The 21,226-nt window shown below is 44.4% G+C and overlaps 1 protein-coding gene across 5 annotated transcripts in view; it reads right to left on the reverse strand.

Moving 5' to 3' along the window:
- EPB41L4B (erythrocyte membrane protein band 4.1 like 4B) overlaps positions 1–21,226 on the reverse strand; it is a 161,531-nt gene that overhangs the window by 96,924 nt on the left and 43,381 nt on the right. For all 5 annotated transcript variants that reach the window (XM_032240304.1, XM_032240302.1, XM_032240303.1 and 2 more), the window contains exons 2-6: positions 19,118–19,222; positions 6,933–6,975; positions 6,018–6,096; positions 3,475–3,519; positions 1,534–1,586 (exon numbers count right to left, since the gene is read on the reverse strand). In XM_032240304.1, the coding sequence (XP_032096195.1) occupies positions 1,534–1,586; positions 3,475–3,519; positions 6,018–6,096; positions 6,933–6,975; positions 19,118–19,222 (325 nt within the window). The remainder of the gene's footprint in view (positions 1–1,533; positions 1,587–3,474; positions 3,520–6,017; positions 6,097–6,932; positions 6,976–19,117; positions 19,223–21,226) is intronic.

The raw sequence follows: 21,226 nt of genomic DNA on the forward strand, positions 1-21,226 counted from the left end.
GGGAATAGAAGTTTCAGGTAATGGGAGCATCCTACAGTCATTAAAAACCATCTTTATGAGTATAAACATGACAAAATACTAAAATATATACTAAAAATACAAAGTAAAAAAACCATACAACAATGTGCAGATGACTGGTCAAAATCACACTTTCAAAAGTTCTCTCAAAACTCATAGATAGAAATTCTGATTGTCTGTGGGTGGTAGGACAGTGGGTTCCTTCCTTCCTTCTACTTATCTGACTGTTGGGTTGTTGTCTCGGTATTCTATAATAAGCGTATACTAATTTATAATTTGAAAAATCCTCTCAGTTACACTTTTAAAAACTGGCCAAATACAAAAGTGAGAAATCAATTCTCATTATGGTATTCATAAATAATGACTAATTATGAATGAATATATCATAATCCATAATCCAACAGAAGCCGATGAACATGCTGGCAAATGAGTGCACAACATATGTCTATCTGATGTACTAATGAAATCCCGGATGTGCAGTTACACGTTAGTATTCTCTTAATTAGTGCTAGAGACTTAAGCAAGTACTTCTTATGCGTTTTGAACTACAAACCACCATGGCATATCACAGATAAACAGCCAATGCTGGCAATCATGCAGGTACACCTCTTACCATCCAGCTCCCACCCACATGCAAAAATACCCTTTCCACCCTGTCACGCCTGACATTAATGCTTCTAGCCTGACCTCTCTGAGCAAGTCACAATCAGGTACTCGAGAACCCACTGGAGCTTCTAGAGCCTCTTAGCCAAGGGGTCCAATGCAGACCATTTCCTCCACCGGAGCCCACCTCTTCTAATCTCTACCCATCCCCAGAAACAGCCTGAGAATCATCTCAAACTCCTCCCTCAACACCTAAGCCTAATCACCAAGTCCTTCTCCTTGTACTGCCAATGCTATTTCTTGGTGTGTGTGCGGGTGTGTATGTGTGTGCATGTGCATGCAAACCCCTGCCCTAGTCAGTTTCCTTTCCCCTCTATTACAGCAGCACCTCCTCACTGTACTCACAGCCGCAGTCTCGGTCTTGCTCCGATCCCTTCTTCCCATACAGCCAATGTGGCCTTTCTAAAGTGCACATCTGGCCAGGCTTACCCCCTTTTAAGAGCTTTCAAAGGCGTCACTGTTGACTGCATGAAATTCTGTCTCTTTACATGAGGCCCGAGATCATCCACCTGTCCAAATTCTTGAACTTCACTCTGTGGCACCACTCAACTGTTGCTAACCTCTCTAAACTTTTGTGCCTTGGTTCCTGGATTTATGGTCTTCTCCTCATCCCCACAATGGGCGTTCCTTGTCCAAACCTCCTTTACGTCTCTTTTCCTAAAGGAACTACACTGCACTTCTTGCTACTTCTGCCTTCCTCACTGGACTGCAAGCTACTTGGGGAAAGAGACCACGTCATATTCATTCATATCCCCAGAGCTAAGCACTGGGCCTGGTGTATGGTGGACACTCATTTGTTGAAATAAAAAGCAGTAACATTAAAAAGCTAATTACTACTAAAGATCAACGTACCTTGTAGACAGAGAGCAGCTAACTCCACAGCTGTTTCATAAGGGCATTTCAATCTTGAAAAAAATAAAATGAAATAAATTCTAAGTAGGAACTTAAGTACTCATAACCACACAAAATGTCATTAAAATCACTTTTCAAAAGGTAGCAATATTTAGGTAATGACTTGGATTCTTAGTAGTCCATATTTTTGCTGTCTACATTAAAGAATGCAACAAGCTGACTTGCACTACAAGTTTCCCAAAGTCAATTCTCATCATAGGGCAAAAGAACCCCCTAGGTATAGTTTCTATCAATCGTGTACAATTTTACTGAATTTGACAAGAATGGAAAAGTTTGGAAAACGGAAAAGTATTCCCTTTGCCTTACTATTTTTAAACATATTTTAAATTTATTTTATCTTGATAGAGTACATGCATCTTTTAAAGCTGCCTTCAAATCAAATATTTCTTGAAACAAGGTCACAGTGTTAAAGATAAACACACAGACACCATATGGAACACTGCCAGGACGGCAGGATACACTCAGCATTCTAAGTCTACCTCAGGCATAGCCATAGAAGGGTACTACTGCAAATTTAGTGATCTCATTCATAGGTAATATTTCAAATTTGGTTAGAAAAATAATAATGACATACATTGGTATAGCACTTCAAAGTTTTCAAAGCCTTTTCATTTATATTATCCAATTTGGTCAATGCATCAAGTTCATAAACCTTTAGGATGGGTGTCTATCCCCCCAGACCCATCTCCCATTTTATAGATGAGGAACTCAGTGTTAAGGGGTCTTGTCCAAGGTCATCCAGCTGGAAAGGAGCAATGCCGGGACTAGAGCACCATTCTGCTTTGAAGTACAAAGCAGGCTAAACTACATGTAAACTACAAAGTACTGTACCAATGCACGGTGTTGCCATTAATATTTTTCCACACCGAGGACAATTTCTAGAGTTACACGGCCTTTAGTATGAGGAGCACGGTATGGAGAGAGAGAGAGAAAGAGACAGAGAGAGAGAGAGAGAGACAGGAAAGATTAAAAAAAAGTACACACACTCGTAATACACGCACCAACCAAAGGTCTGTATTGCATGGCTGAATAAGGCAAATGTATACACTGTACAATCTACTTGTTCTATTGGTCTATGGAGTACATTTCACTGAGGTTTTTATAGCACATATTCTATAGAGCGTTTGCAAAGTCGGAAATTACATTTTTAAATTTCCTTCAGATTATATTCAAAATCAGAATGTATGCTTGTCAATGTCAGGGGTTACTTTTTAGACTCAATACAGCCTTAGTTTTTCATGTAATAGAAAATATTCAATACATATGTTGAAAAATGACACAGTTATAAAAGCTATGACTGTTGAAACCCCCTATCTCTTTACGGCAAATTAATACTGCATGTGAAATCAACCACTTCAGTGCCAATGCTTCTTGTGCTCAAGGATCATTGTGTGTAGCCAGAGGCCTAGTATTTAAAAACCATTTTGAAGAGGAGAAAAGGAAGTGAGATGAGATGTCTGAAACTTTCTGTTGGAATCAGAACAGAACCTCTTTCCATTACTTATATGCAGATGGTGATGAATGACACTTTTTGACTGTCCAAATACTTGTAAGTGTATACATACTAATAACGTATCTTGCTTGCAAATACGACAAAAGCCATTATGAATGGGACAGTGATGTGATCAGGGAGAGAGTTATTCCCAAATACACATCACTTAAGATATTAAATGGTCTTGGAAATGCTTCAAGCCATATAGTAATCATTTAAAATAGGATGATAATGACAGTGATACAAGTATTAGACTCACTTTACAATGCCTGGTGCACTTTTTTTGAATTTTGAAAAGGGAACAAGGGTAAAAGAGTTAAAACAGTGAATTATTTTGAAATACACTATGATCTATCCTGGGTTAAGAGTTAGAACAAAAACATACTTACTTTCCAGAAAGAATGTCATGCCTGAGTTGTAAAACAAACAGGTACCTGACAAACATATACAAAAGTCAACAGATGATAACTCTTTCCCAGCCACTCCCAATCCCCAGCTTCCCATTGCAAACCCCACCCCACACATAGCATGGGATTTTGCATTGTAAAAAAGGAGTCCAAATCAAATGAGAACTTCGATGGAAGCACCTCCTCTTGGGTCTCCAGGAAGGCATCCCAGAACCTAGCCAGGAAGGTGAGTGCATGTGGGGAATTTGCAAGATACTTGTAGGATGGAGCATGAGACAGGGGAGGATCCAATGACAGCCTCCACACCCCCTCGGTGCTGGAGAGGAGAGCTGAACCCGGCACACAGGCATGCAATATGTCCACTAATCCAGGCAGGGTGGGGCCCGCGGGGTCTGGCTCTCGGCCAGCTCCACCAGCAGATTCCAGATATGCTGCAGTGGATTGTAACAAAAAGTTTGCAGCTGATTCTAGTCAAAAACTGCCTGGGGCTTCTCTGCTCCCCCCAGGCAGTGTAAGTGCAGACTGTCTTTTAAAAAAAACAGGCACACACATACACACATAAACACAAAACAACAACAACAAAAATCCCAGTACTGGACTGCAAATGGTTAAAAAACAAAAAATGAGAAAGAAATCAGCAAATAACACGCGTGGGGTTTACTTAGGTAAAAAACAAATGTCTTGCTTAAATAAGAGGGGTATTTTTTGTTTGTTTTGTTTTGTTTTTTTTTACCAGGAAGATGTAGGCATCAGAACCACTCACAATGCTTTGTAAAAACCAAAACTGCCTGTGCTCAGCTTCCTACCTACGGAAACAGAATCCTACACACAAGAGTGGCCCCCAGGAATCTGAGCTGTTCAAAAGCTTCCCAGGTGTTTCTGATTCACACAACCCAGGTTAAAAACCACCAACTTTGATGACAGCTAGAAGCAGCATTCATAGAGGACTCTGAGGAGCAACACTAGAATGATCGTTTGCCAGAAATCAAGGAGGTCGAAGGTGTTGAAGGTTCTAGTATATTCCAGAATGTTCCTGCTTTCTGATAAGGGCTTGGCCACCACTGAACTTCACTTCTGAACGTTAGGCTACCATCTTGTGTACTCATCTCACGGGAGACACAGTATATGGCCAGAACTCTTGATTCCTATAGAAAAACCTAACCATAGAAGCCCAGCAGGAGCCTGGGTAACAAGTCTGTCTCCAAAACAAAACAAAACAAAACAAAAATTAGCCAGGCCTGGTGGCATACACCTGTGGTCCAGCTACTAGGGAGGCTGAGGTGGGAGGATCACTTGAGCTTGGGAGTTTGAGGCTGCAGTGAGCCATGATCACACCACTGCACTCCAGCCCTGGGTGACAGAGTGAAACCTTGTCTCCAAAAAAAAAAAAAAGCCCAGCGGAAGCCCAGCAGTCCCTTCCTATAGGGGAATGGTGATAACCAGTCAGTCTTGAAGACATTACTTAGGGGTCATCTCCAAGCTAGTGGCCACCACCATGAACCACCCAGCAGCCTACTTGTCACCACTGCAGTCCATCACACAAACAACGACAAGGAGGCTCTGAGGACATCAAAAGCAGGAAAAGGCTTTATAGAGAATTTCACTGATGGAAGAGAGGCTGGAGAGAAACTCCACATTTAAGAGGTTACTCAAATTTTCTTTTTCTTCTTCCCTCTTTCTGAAGTCCAAGACATAGACATAGGCAAACACAACATAAAAGAAATTCAGGCCAGGTGCAGTGGCTCACGCCTGTAATCCCAGCACTTTAGGAGGCCAAGGCAGGCGGATAACTTGAGGCCAGGAGTCCAAGACCAGCCTGGCTAACATGGCAAAACCCTGTCTCTAACCAAAAATACTAAAATTAGCAGAGCATGATGGTGTGCGCCTGTAATCCCAGCTAGTCAGGAGGCCGAGGCAGGAAAACCGCTTGAATCCAGGAGGTGGAGGCTGCAGCGAGCCAAGATCATGTCACTGCATTCCAACCTGGGCGACAGAGAGAGACTTCATCTCCAAAGAAAAGAAAAAGAAAAAGAAATTCAGGGGAGCCAAAAGATAACATGAAGGGATTTTAACAACCTTGCTGTAATTACTTTAGTTTTTTTTTTTTTTTTTAAAGAGGGTTCCTTACATTGTAACAATCAAGAGAATATTTTGCAATCCCTTAAAAAATAAGATGGCGATTTAGGACTGATAAAGGCTTTTCCAGTATCTGCCTTTCCTTTTTGTAGCTGAGATAAAAATAAAACACGACAGAACAACCAATCAATTTACCCAGGGTCCAAGAAAATAGAAGTGTGACAAGAAAATGTATCTTCTAATTTCTATCCACTCAGAAAAATGTCAAATTAAGCAAAGTTGTGGATTTTTAACGGAATACAGAAGCAAAGGAAAAGTACTAATAACTCTTACTCAGAAATAGAAAGACAGCAGACAGAAGGGGAGGCAGACCCACAACTGGGAAGAGCCATAAATGACATGTGAGGCAGGTGGTACTGGACGGGAGCTTGTTTCACATCGTGGCCTACCTTGTAAACTCCTCACGAAGGTTGTTTGGTTCTGAAGAATAGTATTTAACTCGAAAGTGCAAAGCATAAGCAGGTCCAACTAAACATTTGGAGATAGAAGGTTGAAGATGTTTTCCCCCAGTTATGGAGATCACAGATTGGACAAAAGGAAAAGCACGTTAAATCTGTAACATTTAGCATGACATCAGGACAGACTGGGCATGTGACGCTAGTAAATTCTCTTCAGTCCTCATCAGGGAAACTGAGACGGATGGACTTTTGTATTGACTTAAGATAGTTTAGCTAGTAACCTCATTCTGGGAGAAAATCCTAGTGATCCAGATGGATTACTAAAAGCTGACATTTTGCTTTCACCCCTGATGCCACAATACTCCAAACTGATAGCGGGTTTTTACAAAGTACAAAGCCTAAAGGAAAATGATGTAAAGTGCTCTGCTATCTAAAAATACTTTAAAGTACTTTTAAGAGAATATGAATTTTAAAAAATCACCCAAGCATAAACAACATTAAAGAAATGTGGTCACCACACCTGCACACTGAAAAAGCTGTAGCAGACTATCAAAGATCCCTCCCACTCTCTCATCTTGAGTCTATGTTGTAACTCATTAGAAAGTAGATGTAATAGGTGTAAAGTTGACTTTCTGAATAGCAGATTCATCAGCTCTCATTGGTAGAGGTGTCTGATTTCAAATGAGAGCACAGTTGGTTTTTCAATACCCACTAAACACTTTTATTCAGATTTTAAACTCTCATCTTTGGCTAGCCTTAAGAATTAAAAATCTTCCACTTAATACTGAATTGATTTTAAAATGCTTCCAAGTTCTAATGAAAACATAACATCTCAAAACACTGGCAAAGGAGTTTACTCTCAGAAAAAAAAGAAATAAATGTGTGGGCTAAGTTCTGCTTACTTACTTTTCATCTGCTTTTTTATGGGTTTGGAATGATCCAGCCAGTGCTGAAAGAAATAAAGAAAAAGTTTCTTTAGGAATAGTTTATCAGCAAGTTTATTCAGCCCTCACAGTTACCCTCTTCTAAAAACCTTAGTAATTCTACCCATAGAAACCAGAGTTTGGATCAATTCATGGGTTATCTTAGGCTGGGAATCTGCAAGCTGCTTGGGATGCCATAAAAAATTCCATGTTATACTCTGGTTTCTCTTCAGATCGTAAAAAATTCGATGTTTATGCATATATGTGCATTTTTCTGGGGAGGGGAATCCCTTGTTTCTGGAAGTTTTACAAAGTGGTACCTGAAAGAACATAAAACCCCTGAATAAATTGATCAGTGGAACCACCAACTGCCTTTTCCTTCTGAGTTTCTCAAGTTACAGCCAATCTTCTCCAAGCATTCCAGGTCTGCATGATTCTAGCAAAAAGTACAAGCTACGTTGCCAATAGTCTCTCATCATACACTGGTCTTGTAGCTGTCGCCCTAAACTCTTTAAAGTACAGAACCAAAATTCACAACCCCTTATTCTTTTGCCAGGAAAATGAGCCACACTGCAAATGCAAAGGCAGGCAAGGATTTGCCTAAGATCATTTTGCTCTGGCCAATGAGGGCATCTTAACGTCCTCTAGCTTTGACCAAAAGAACTGCTTCAGTCTTATCTAAGGAGATTACAAAACCATCTGCCTCATATAAAAGTTTCTCTATGAAGTTAAAGTTGTTGATACTGCACTCCTGAGGAGCCTCAGCCACTTTACTTCCACGGAGAGCTACATTTAGGAATATATACTGAGCCCCTCTGTGCAGACATCAGCTCCTGGAGGCCAGGAATTGTGCACTTAACGGTGACTGTTTCCTGTGCCAGGCACAAAATATGGCACCCAATAGGCCCCTGTTAGATTCCTTTTTTTTTTTTTTTTGAGATGGAGTCTCCCTTTGTCTACCAGGCTGGAGTGCAGTGGCATGATTTCAGCTCACTATAACCTCCACCTTCCAGGTTCAAGAGATTCTCCTGCCTCAGCCTCCTAAGTAGCCAGGACTACAGGCGTATGCCACCATGCCTGGCTAATTTTGTATTTTTAGTAGAGATGGGATTTCACCATGTTGCCCAGGTTGGCCTTGAACTCCCGACCTCAGGTGATCCCCACATCGCCACACCCGGCCAAGATTCTTGATAAATAAATAGATGTTAAATAAAAATGATTTTTTTTAAGTGAGGCAAGTAGGAACTGTTCCCATCACTTTAAGTGGGCTCAGTACATGCTGGAACTTCCCTGTTAAAAAGACAGCTGGGGGTGACACAGGCAGAGTGGGCTTCTCATGAGTTACTCAGAGGCAGAGGCCATTCTGCTGACTGCCAATGGGCTTCCAGACACACTCACGCTCTGCACAGCCTAATAATGAGGAAGGGCAGGGCTCTACTGGTACGGTGTACTCCACACCTAACCAAAGAGGCCGTTATGACTGTGTGGGAGGAGGGGGATAAGGAAACACAAAAGCAAATACCAGATGATTTATAATACAATAAGCTGGGGGCAGTGCAATGGGAGCTTGTGGGCTGGAGCTTTTGTCATCTCCACTCCTGGCTAGGCAGCCATGTAATGGCACCACAGCAGTATGCGTATCTCAGCAGCACACGTACGGGATGCTTTATCTCACTGTTAATAGCTTTGAATTAGAAAGGACCTAAATGTCTATCAACAAAGACGGGTTAGAAAATGGCCCATCCATATAATGAAATACTACTTACAACGGACGTAGGCCTATATTTATAGATGTGGCAAGAGAGACGCGGCACAGTGTGACATGAGAAAAAAAAATCAGGGGGCATCTCATTTTTATAAAATTATTATTTTCTATCTAGATATGTCCAGAAGGAACTGTAGAGGTTATTTTTGGATGGTGGGGCTGTGAATGCCATTTGCTTTCTTTTTACCTTGCAGCATAATTTTTTATTTTAATGAGAATATTATTTTTAGGGGGCGAGCTGGGTTGTCACGTCCATATTCATTTGTTGTTTTATGCGTTCGCCTCATTAGAATTAGATGCCACCGGTGCCCCCAAACAAGCTGAAAACCCCCAATTCTGGCCCCTGGAGGGGGCTGACACAGACCTGATTTACGTCTAATATTTGCTTTCCTACCAAGTATCATGCTAATGGCTATGACTAAACTGTTCTCACTTCCAAAAGAATTCACCACTCATCCCCTAGTCTACTTAGCCCATGACAGGCTTGACACTTAAAGGAGCTTGTTCCATTTCTTTCCTTTGTCAAGTCTCCTTACCATTATTTTGAGTAGAACAAGTTGAGGCCTCCCTTTCCTCTCCCTCTAGTGTCAAAGTCTCATCTGGAGCCAAGTCCAACTTGTGCGGTCTCCTTGGCTGTGGTTTTCAACCCTGGCTGGTTGTGTACTAGTATCACCAACACTTGAGGAACTTTGAAAAAGTCAAAACTCAGGTCCCACCCAAGACTCATTAAACAGAATCTCAGAGCATCAGTTTTCATACATGCTTCCAGTGTGCCCATTAAATATTTTGCAGTGAGTTTTCTGCGTCCTCTCCTCCCCAGGAAGAGACTCTGATGATCTTGGAGATCTTGAAACATCCACAACCCCTTCTCAAAATTGCTGTTTGGGCTCTGCAAAATCTCAAGCAATTTCAGGTTTTACAGGCGAGTCCAAGAGGTGAAACCGCCAAACATTATGGCTGGTGTGCACTCACAGGGAGACCACAGCCGGATGCTGGTAGGAGTTGGCTGACTGCTTTGCCCTCAGGCCACACTACAAAAAAAGGACCCCCCTCAGCCATTGCAGGCTGGGCTTCCTGCTCAGCCTCAGAGCCCTGCCCAAAGCAGGACCTGCCAGGACAGATGCCTATGAAAAGTCTGGGGCTGAGAATGCAATCAGAAACGGCTTCCTCATTTTAAAAGCTCCTTGAGCCCTTGGTGTTCAGATCAGGTTTTGCTTGCCTGCATCAGAGACAATAAGAAACCAAGTCACAATCCTAAAATGAGAGATGACAAAACCTATCTTGTATCCAACTGGTTCAAAATGACCTGACTTTCTTCTTCGCTGCAGGGGCCTTCCGGACTCTGATCACTCCTATTTTATCCCACAAGCCCACCTTGCGACATGAACACTGGAGCAATGAAAGCCCGACGTGGCATTTAGTAAACTGTCTCCTACGCTCAGCTTTGAGGACTGTATTCAACAGCAGCGGGACCTGTCTTAGATGTTCACCTGTGTCCTGGCTAAATATAGCCATCCTGCCTGTGGGTAAACGCCAAGGCAAATGGCTCTGGCCCTCTTAGCAGACCATTAAACCAGTCACTGGAAACAGATAGGTGCATTTCTGAGTTCAAATGGCAGGACATTTTACTCAAACACTCTAGCAAGGGGAGAAATGCCAGATGTAGGTGATGGGGAGGAAGGCAGCAAATCACACTGCCACGTGTGTTCCTATGCAACAATTTTGCATGTTCTTCACATGTACCCCAAAACCTAAAATGCAATAAAATAAATAAATGGGGAAAAAAAAAAAAAAAAAAAAGAAAGGTGGTTTCTAATCTGAATTTCTCATCCAAGTCCATCTGGCAAAATCCTTTCCATAAATTGAGACGTGTGAGATGATCTTGGCAAGGCCCATCTGTTCCAACAGTACATCAATTCTGCAAATATGACACCCATAAGGCTGGTCGTAGAATCTAATCATCGAAAATCTCCATGGGAGCACTGGAACTACAAGCCCTCAGAGCAGCTCAGGGGTTGACGAACATCTAACAACTCTCTGCTGGAACACCTCCTGAGCCTTCACCATTAAGTCTGAGTGATGGAACTCATAACAGGGTTTCTAGTACCTGTAAATTTTCTTGGCTTATAAAGAGTATCTAAGCCAGGGACAGTGGCTCACACCTGTAATCTCAACAATTTGAGAGGCTGAGGCAGAAGGATCATTTGAGCCCAGGAGTTTGGGATCAGCCTGGACAACACAAAAAGACCCCATCTCTACAAATTTAAAAATATATATATAGCTAGGCATGGTGGCATACACCTGTAGTCCCAGCTACTGAGGAGGTTGAGGTGGGAGAACTGCTTGAGCCCAAGAGATTGAAGCTGCAATGAGCTATGATCACACTACTGCACTCCAGCCTGGGTGACAATGAGACCCTGTGTATATTAAAAATAGGCCAGGCATGGTGGCTCACGTCTATAATCCCAGCACTTTGGGAGGCCAAGGTAGGTGGATCACTTGAGGTCAGCAGTTCGAGACCAGCCTGGCCAACATGGTAAAATCCTGTCTCTACTAAAAATTTAAGAATTATCCAGGCGTGGTGGTGCGTGCCCACGGTCCTAGCCACGTAGAAGGCTGAGGTAGGAGAGTCCTTTGAACCAGGGAGGCAGAGACTGCAGTGAGCCGAGATCACACCACTGCACTCCAGCCTGAGTGACAGGGCAAGACCCAATACACATATGTGTGTACACATAGTGTTTAAATTAGAGCTGAAAGGAGTCTGAAGAGATAATCAAATTGTACCCAAAGGATGAAAAGAGAAGGGGATGAACGTCATTGGAGTTCACTGTGTCGCATCCATCCCCTGACTAATGCCAGGGTGTGGGAGGGGCAGCCTGATTAGAGGTGGAGCTGGAATTCAAACTCACAGCCCTATCAGTGTCAGCACTCAGTACTCCGGGTTTCCACACCACAGACAGGCTTCAAGTGTCTTCTCTGCCTATGGGGGGATCTTCCCTACTCCCCATCAGGATGAAGCCCTATAAACTCTTAACACCAGCTACCTGCTGGTGTGAGATGATTTCCTTGGAGTCATCTAAATCAGTGGTGGAGATTCCTTTAGCAGCTTCCCATTCAGCACCAGTATTTGCACATGGGCAGGAAAACATCTGCCCTCCCTCCCAGTATTCAGAGACAGGCTGTGGAGAGGCCTATGGCATTTCTTTTTTCTTTTTGAGACAGAGTCTTGCTCTGTCATCCAGGCTGGAACACAATGGCACCATCTCGGCTCACTGCAACCTCCGCCCCCGGGTTCAAGCCATTCTCCTGCCTCAGCCTCCCGAGTAACTGGGGTTACAGGCACGTGCCACCACACATGGCTAATTTTTATATTTTTAGTAGAGACGGGGTTTCGCCATGTTGGCCAGCCTGGTCTCGAACTCCTGACCTCAGGTGATCCACCCACCTCGGCCTCCCAAAGTGCTGGGATTACAGGCATGAGCCACTGCACTAGGCCCTGTGGCATTTCTTGAGTCCAGTTTACATTTCTTTGGACCAACATGCAAAGAGGCAGAAGATCAGGGCTCAAGTTGCGGCTCTGCCACTCACCTGGTGTGCGGCCACAAGCAAGGCCCCCCAACCCTCCTCTCAGCCCCAGCTCCTGAGCCTTAGCTTCAGCCCCTATGAACAGAACTACTCCCTAAGCACTGTCTATGGAAACTGCACTGAACCAAATGGGTGGAAGGAAGGCGTTTTGTTTTTCTGGCACTCATAACATAGAACCTACTCTTAGCATTTATACTCTATGATGTCCCCACCAGATATACCTAGTAGTCACTCCTTTCTTCTTATAATTACATCTGAGATGGCAAGAGTACCCAATAGTGTCCACCCAAACGACAAATGTGATGACATTCCGAACAATCATTAGAGCAAAGCCAAAGAAGCCACAAGAGTCCCTTTAATGGCCACTGAGCCCTCCTAGCAGGTGCCGTATCTATGTACTAACCTCACTATAGGGCCTTATTGCCCTACAGTGTCTATGTACTAACCTCACTATATTGCCTACACCTCATTGCCAGATTCTAAGCTGCTGCAAAGGCCAGAGGACAAACATCTGACAAGTCTTGAGACAAAGATAAAGTTATCTATTTTGGATTCCTTACTGCAAACTGTACCCTCAGAAAAAGTTCCCCTTTCCTGTTGAAAAGGGGCTTAGGAAAGGGACTTATGGTAGCCACATCTACCCTCCAGGACACCTGCTCCCAAGAGAGGAAGGGAGGCTCCTGCATGGTGGGGCTGTTGTTACCACTGCCCCAAATCCCTGCCCCTCCTCTGCCTGGCAAACTCCTCTCATTCTCTGCGCCCACATCAGTGTTTACCCTTCCTCTTGGAAATCTTGCTCATTTTATCAATAATACACAGACACTCCCTCCTCCAGACTCACAGAGGAACCTTTACACTGGCCCTTTAGAGGACTGAATACATTGTAGTTCAGGGGATTGTCTGTCAATGTCTCCTACCAGAATGTGGCAGGCAGAGACAATATCCAGCTCATTTGTGCAACCATAGAGCTCAGTGCTGAGTGAGCCCCAAGTCAGAGTTGGCTGAATGGTACTGACTAAACATTCCCTTTCTTCCTTCTATATATATATGTACATGTGAACTAAGTACATATCAGAGCCGTACAGCCAAGTGGAAAGTGCTGGGCTTTGGAATGAGACCAAGTTCTGAATCTTGGCTTTAACTTTTACAACATTCTTAGGACCATTAGCGTCTCTGAGCCTCAGCTTCATCATCTGTAAAATGGGTCTGTTTTATGGCCTACTTTATAGATCAGTGATTAATATTAAACAAGAGTTACATAAAGACTGTAGTTCAATGCTGGGGCTCAGGGCGAGAACTAAGTAAACAGCAGTTATCGTGATCAGGTAGTGGGAAAATGAGAAGGTGCAGGCCTGAGCCCCAGGCTCTCAGAAGCAAGCTTTGATATGTAAACACAGACTCCCAGCCCCTGCTTTGAGCTGTACCAAAGTGAAATCTGCAGAGTGGGTCCCTGGATCGCCTCCTGTTTTGACATGGAAAAGGGAAGCAGGAGGTCCTAGTCCCAACTGCTAAAAATAGGTGGTATCAATAGGCTTTGACAGTTGCTTCAACCAGGGTAACTGGGTTGGGCAGGGCACTATGGAAACCAGGCCTGGCTCTTTTCAGGGATCTGGGGATATAAGCTGGGTATGCAGAGAGCCGTGCCAAGAGCCCTGCAGCTGCCAACCCTCCGGTCTGCATGTCAGGGGCTGGGTGGGAATGTCAGAGCTTGAAGGAAGCTCAATTATGGAGCAATAAGCCAACAGTCAAGTGAATCATTCCCTTCCGGGTCCACCTATTGCCCTACTGTCTGCAGGAACACCTCACCTCCTATGACATCCAATCACTTCCCAGGCCCTGTGAAAATCAATGACTGCAAAAGCCATCTCAGCAGACTCTCCCAAAAGGCTTTTGTTTAAATTTGCTCAGGTTTCTCCCACAGGCCATGCAGGCCTTACAGGTTCCAATCAGCTAACTGTACCTTCTTAGTACGCTAACCCCTGGGGGCAGTGATGACTTCTGGTGCCCCCTCACACTGCCCAGCTACGAAGAGGAGACCCAGACCCATGTCTCAGGTTACAAAATCTTTTCTCCTCCATTAATCATTAATTCTCTGAGCTCCTCAAAATCCCCGTCAAATAGATGTTATTACAATGCCTCCACTTTACAGATAGGAAACTGAGGTTCAAGAGTGTGGTGTACTAGAAAGGGCACACAGACCTGAAACCGCAAACTTGAGTTTGAGTCCAATCTATGCTATTCGCCAAGTGACTTGCCAAGATCTAAAGGATATTTTTTTAACCACCTAGAAGATAGTAAAAGAAAGGTCTAGAAAGATTTGACAAATGCCTCTCCTCAGGTCCCTTCTGGGGCTAAATAAGAAGGTTCTAGCCGGGCACGGTGGCTCACACCTGTAATCCCAGCACTTTGGGAGGCTGAAGATGGGTGGATCACGAGGTCGGGAGATCAAGACCATCCTGGCCAACATGGTGAAAGCACGTCTCTTAAAGATACAAAAATTAGCTGGGTGTGGTGGCATGCGCCTGTAATCCCAGCTACTTGGGAGGCTGAGGCAGGTGAATGGCTTGAATCTGGGAGGCGGAGATTGCAATGAGCCAAGATTGCGCACTCCAGCCTGGCAGCAGAATGAGACTTCGTCTCCAAAAAAAAAAAAAAAGAAGGTTCTATCAAGTTAAGACGAGGAAGTCCTAAGTTTTGGGATCTAATTTTAAAAAGTTTTATTTATATGTATATACAAACAACAAACCCAAGATCAAACAATCAAATGACCACAGAGGGCACAATAAGATTTGCATAGGATAAAAAACACTTTGACACTTTGGGAATTCAGGACACGCTTGATGAGGGGTGGGGGGTCATCTGAGATGGTCTCGAAGGGTGGCTAGAAGTTTAAACAGGTGAGAAACAGCACAAACACAGAGGTAAGTGCAGGTATCATCAGACCCAGCCTGTAAGGAGCCCACCTCAGAAAGCAAAGGTAGGAATGACCAGAGGGTCCTGGGAGCTGCTGCTGCTGCACAGCTCTCGCATCCTCAGAGCTGGAGACAAGGACCCCACCCTCCCACCTGCTTTTGCCTCATGTTCATATGGTTGGATGCTGGAAAGGCCTGTAAGCCTGAGCATCTGCAGGTGTCTGGCCTGGGAAAGCCGCCTGAATCCTGCTGTGAACACCCCTCCTGCTGCACTGCACAGGTGAGTGGGAAAGCCTTACAGCCAAGTCAGCAGAGGCTCATGGCAAAGTCCTTCACAATGGAGTCACAGACTTGGCTTTCCGGGAATCTGAATGGCTAATGAGGGGTCACGTAGGGATGAGGACACACTGCCAAGGCAACAGGCATAGGTTCTAATGGCAGAAGTGACAGATAGCTTCTCCTTTCTAACTAGAGAAGACATTTGGAGCAGAGATGCCAACCTCCCCTTTAGCTCAGAATGACTATACATTACAACTGTAAGAGTTCTTGGAGAAAAGGTCCAAGTACCCCATTTTGCAGATGGGAAACAGAGGCCAGAGGAGAAAAAGTAGCCTATCTAAAGCCTACCAGACTGTGGCTGTGTCCCCATCCAGAATCTCATCTTGAATTATAATCCCCATAATCTCCACATGTCAAGGGCAGGACCAGGTGGAGGTAACTGGATCAGGGGGGTGGTTTCCTCCATGCTGTTTTTGTGATAGTGAGTTCCCATGAGCTCTGACGGCTTTGTAAGCATCTGGCATTTCCTCTGCTTGCACTCACTCCATCCTGTCTCCCTGTGAAGAAGGTGACTGCTTCTCCTTTGCCTCCTGCCATGATTCTAAGTTTCCTGAGGCCTCCTGAGCAATGTGGAACTGTGAGTCAATTAAACCTTTTTCCTTTATAAATTACCCAGTCTTGGGTCTTTCTTCACAGCAGTGTGAGAATGGACTAATGTACTCCCCTTTACACTCAGAATCTGAACATTAGAACTGTGAGTGTTACTGCAGAACAGGTCCAATAACCCATTTTACAGATGAGGAAACAGAGGCCAGAGAAGAAAGGCAGCCTATCTAAAGCCTACCAAATGAGTCATAGGCAGAGCCAGGAACAAGGTCCAGCCTGACTTCTAGTCCAGGGCCATAGATATTCTGAAGTCAAAAATATTACATGCTTTAAGACACACAGGAGAAGGTAGAGTCAAGAAGAGTTCCAGGGAAGAGGAGGGCTGGAGAGTGGCAGATGCTGGAAACAGGTGGAGGATGCCGGGACAGAGAAGAGAACTCTAAATGTGGCATCCGGGAAGCAAGTGGAAATAGGACTGCTGCTGCAGGTGCAGAGTAGATGGAGGAGAAGCAGGCGTGTTCCCTTCACTTAAGACTTAAAAAAAATGATGGAAAGACAGAATCGGAGGTGTAAGGGAAGAAAATTCAGGGAGTTTTAGCCTAATGCCCTTGGTCTTCTCAGCAGGTGAGGCAACTGCTGGAACAAAGTCTCTGTGGGGACTGGATTAAATGTCTGTGCTCAGATCCAGACACAGACCTGTCGGGTAGCCAACAGTCAATCTGGAGCTACCAAGGCTCAGAGAGAGCTCGGGGGCTTGGACTCTGCTGAACTTGTGATCAGTCTGTGATTGGTGCTGGTGCCAGAAGGCACAGGCCGTGGTTCTCTCCAGCAATGCCTGGCAGGCTGGGACAAGCCGCAGAGGAAACAGATGGGCCTGCGTGTCAAGGGGAGGCCAGGGGACAGTCACGGGGGCAGGAGAATCAAAGGCCAAGTGAGGACACAGGTGAGGTGGCCGAGGCCTGGCTCCGGCTGGGAGGAAGGCCAGGGCAGGAGGAGCCTGGGAGGGAAGAAAGGGCGGAAGGAGACCATCGTGGGCCAACCCCAGAGGGAGAGGAACTGAGAACATGGAGGGAATCAAGAGAAGCTATCCTGGAACAGGGACTGGCAGAATTCCGGATCTTGGAATGCTGGTGGCAACAGGGCCCACGGGAATCTATGTGAAGTCTGCTCAAATGAAGCTTAAACGACAGGAAACAGTGTCCAGAATATGTAGGAAGGCCAGTAACTTCAGTCCTGAGGCTGCCCAGAGGAAGAGAAAAACTGAGACACCAGAGGCCTCAAGGGATGCGAGGGACAGTCGTGAGGTCAGAGGGCAGGGCACTGGTCGGCCCAACTTCAAAGGAAGTAGAACGGGCCTGAGAGGCGGAAAGGGAAAAGCTGCTCCGCCCCTCTCCCAGGCCGGGTGGGCGGAGTGAGTCTCTGGCTGAGAAATGAGAAGGAACCCGGGAGGGTTTGAGGAGGACAGTTCAGGGAGCACACAGTTTGGGGGAGGGGTGGAGGGTGCTGAACAGGAAGTCCTGAAGGTGCACAGAAAGTGGCTGAGGTTGAGGGGACACCCAGTGGGAGTGTCCACCCCAGAGGCACTGTATCCCGGATGCATTCCCATCCAGATTCCAACTGTCATCTAAGGACTCAGCATCTCACTAACGTTCTCCAGCAGACCTAATTCCCAGGCACCAGTTTTGTACATCTTCACCTTACAAACGTCACATGTCACCTGACAACTTCCAGATACAATCAGGAATTATCTGATAAGTATCTCCCAGTAGACAGCCTTAACCCATAATGAGAAGCTCCAGGTCTCCAGCACAAACTTCCTGATCAGGGAACCCAGCCTTTAATACACTGTCTAAAACAGTGCTTCCCCTTCCCCCCGTCAACCCCTTCCTTGCCTTTATTTTTCTTGACTCCTATTACCATCTGGCATATGACATATCTATGTGCACTGCTTTATCCGCAATGCTCAGCACAGGGCCCAGTGCATAATGGGCACTCCATAAATAGATTTAGATTGTCGAATAAATTATCTTTGAAACCCCAAACTAGATTTTGTTGGGAAGGGGAACTATGAAGTCATTCCTGCTTTTGAAAAAAGTGGCTCTGAGCTTTGTGGAGTTCACTCATTCTAACATCTCCACTGTGAACAGTTCTGTCTCAGGCTAAGCAAGTCAAGTGCTGACCTAACATATCTTCCTGGGACCTGCAAGATGGTTCTCGTGCAACACCAAGACCTGCTCCGACCCCCTCCATCCCCAACCCACTAAGCCTGGCAGGCATTCAGCTGCGTTCACAGCACCTGCTCTTTACCCAGGCAGACTCTGCAAGAAGATGGTGGCGCAGCCTCTTCTGCTGGTTAAAAATAAAAGCAGCACCATTACAAGAGTTTCTTTTCTTTTTCTTTTTTTCTTTTCTTTTTTTTTTTTTTTTGAGACAGGGTCTTACTGTATCACCCAGGCTACTAGGGAGGCTGAGGTTGGAGGATCGACTGAGCTCACTGCAGCCTTGACCATCCGGGTTCAAGCAATATCCTCCTACCTCAGCCTCCCTAGTAACTGGGGCTACAGGCATGTGCCACCATGGCCGGCTAATTTTCGTATGTTTTGTAGAGATAGGGTTTTGCCATGTTGCCCAGGCTGGTTTTGAACTCCTGGACTCAAGCAATCCACCTGCCTCAGCCTGCCAAAGTGCTGGGATTACAGGCATGAGCCACTGCACCCAGCCTAAAAGAACTTCTATAATGATGTTTCTTCCTTCTACCTTTTCTAGAAATGTGCCTGTAATGCATCCCTAAAGCATCTCATTGACATCCTCTCCAGGTTATTGGCCACCTCAAGGGTGAGGAATCCTGCAGGCATTGTGGCACACAGCACTTGGGCACCGCAACCACCGTCCCAATGGCTGTGACTGGAACAGCATCACAGTTTTACTCCTGTTTTTCTCTACCCATTTTTAGCAACTGTCGATGTGCAATTAGCAATGAAAAGCCAATCTGCTCCGAAATGAATCAAAGCAATAACTTACCGCGACCTGGGCAGAGTCAAGGAACTGGAGGCCAAAGTAATCTGTTTCCACAAGGTCCAAGTGGTACACAATCTGATCAAACAAATCCTGGCCTTTGGCATGTTTCTGGAAGACAATTGGGAAGATGAAAAAACCTAGGGTGAGACAGCTAGATAAGAAAAAAAGATTTTTTTAAAAAAACCCCACTTCTCTTTGTAAATTGCTTACATGTCATCACACACAAATTTTTAAATTTGTAATTATTTTCATGATAAGTACAATATAAACTCATGATTAAAGAAACTCAAATGTCACATAATGGCATAAAGTTAAGAATCTAGATAACCCTGTTAACCTTTGCTAGTCTCTTCTTACAAAAAGAATACTTTTTGGATGAATACCTACCTGGGAAGGTAAGCTTTGCCAAAATCAGACATGCTTGAAGAAGGGTGTAACAGGGACTTACTCTAGCATAGCGAAAGCTGGGCTGTTTCTCAATGCAGGCAACCTTACTTAGGAAAGAAAGTTCATTCTCTGAAATTGGCTCTTCCAGCCTTCCGATTTCACAAAGTAGGTAACCAAGCCCCCCGAGAAACACAAAGACTGGCTGGAGATCACAGGCCATGAACTAGGACTCAAACTCAAATTCCAGGTTCATGCCAAGGTTTTGGCTATGTGGTATACACACGGGGCACGAGCACAGGAAAGCAGCCAGAGGCATAAGGGGTCAAGTCCTGCATCTGCCACTTGACCTCGTACAAGTCACTCCTCCTAATGCTTCTATTCCTGCCCCTGTAAAATGGGCCTCAGGAAACCTGCTCTCCCCACCTTTCCTTGGAAGAAGTGAGAGTTCGAATGAGAAACCACTGCAAAAATACTGAAGTCTTTGACAAATGAAAAGGCTTCTTAACAGTCACCCAAACAGAACACACACATGCTTCTCAGATAAAACAACGTCACTGTCAAGAGATCTAAACACAAATATATTTAAATCTAAGTGTCATAATCACAAAGAAAAAAACCCAACTCCATAGGATGACTCGAGCAGCAACTCCTTATTATGGAAACTGGTAAAGAAAGGGAAAGAATCCAGCACTGACTCTCCCTTTAACTGCAGCACTGGGTAACCTAAGAGTAGACGGCAGCATATGCAAAAATTAACTCGAAGTGCATCGAAGACCTAAATGTATCAGCTAAAACTATAAAACTCTCAGAATAAAACATAGGCATAAAGCCTCATGACTTTGAATTAGACAATGATTTCTTAGCTGTGACACTAAGAGTGCAAGCAACAAAAGAAAAAATAAACTGGACGTCATCAAAATGTGCAAAATTTTTTTTTGCTTCAAAGGACATCGAGACACGAGGAAAGCGCAGACAACCCAAATAGGAGAACATGTTTGCAAATCACGTACCTGAGATGGGGCTTTTCATCTACAATATATAAAGGATTATTACAACTCAATAATTAAAAGACAAATATCCAATTTAAAAATAGGCAGAGGGCATATATAGCTAGTTCCCCCACAAACATACAAATGATCAATAAACACATGAAAAGATGCTCAACATCACTAGTCATTAGGGAAATGCAAATCAAAATTCAATTAAATACTATGTCACACCCACTAGGAAGGGTATAATTAAAAAGGCCAGACACAGTGGCTCATACGTGTAATCCAAACAATTTGGGAGTCCAAGGGAGGTGGATCACTTGAGGTCAGGAGTTCGAGACCAGCCTGGCCAACATGGTGAAATCCCGTCTCTACTAAAAATACAAAACTTAGCAGGGTGTGGTGGTGGGCACCTGTAATCCCAGTTACTCAGGAGGCTGAGGTGGGAGAACTGCTTGAATCAGGGAGGTGGAGGTTGCAGTGAGCTGAGATTATGCCATTGTACTCTAGCCTAGGCGGTAGAATGAGATGCTGTCTCAAAAATAAATAAATGAATAAATAAAAAGACAGATCATAACAAATGTTGGAGAAATAGAAACCCTTGTATACTGCTGGTGGTAAATAAATAAAAAGACGGATTATAATAAATGTTGGAGAAGTTTAACATTTTAAATTTGGAAAAAAAATTTTGCTTTGGAAAATAGCCTGGCAGTTCCACAAATGGCTAAACATAGAG

This window comes from Sapajus apella, unplaced genomic scaffold, assembly GCF_009761245.1.
Source record: "Sapajus apella isolate SASKATOON/1434 unplaced genomic scaffold, GSC_monkey_1.0 scaffold46, whole genome shotgun sequence".
Lineage (NCBI taxonomy): Eukaryota > Metazoa > Chordata > Mammalia > Primates > Cebidae > Sapajus > Sapajus apella.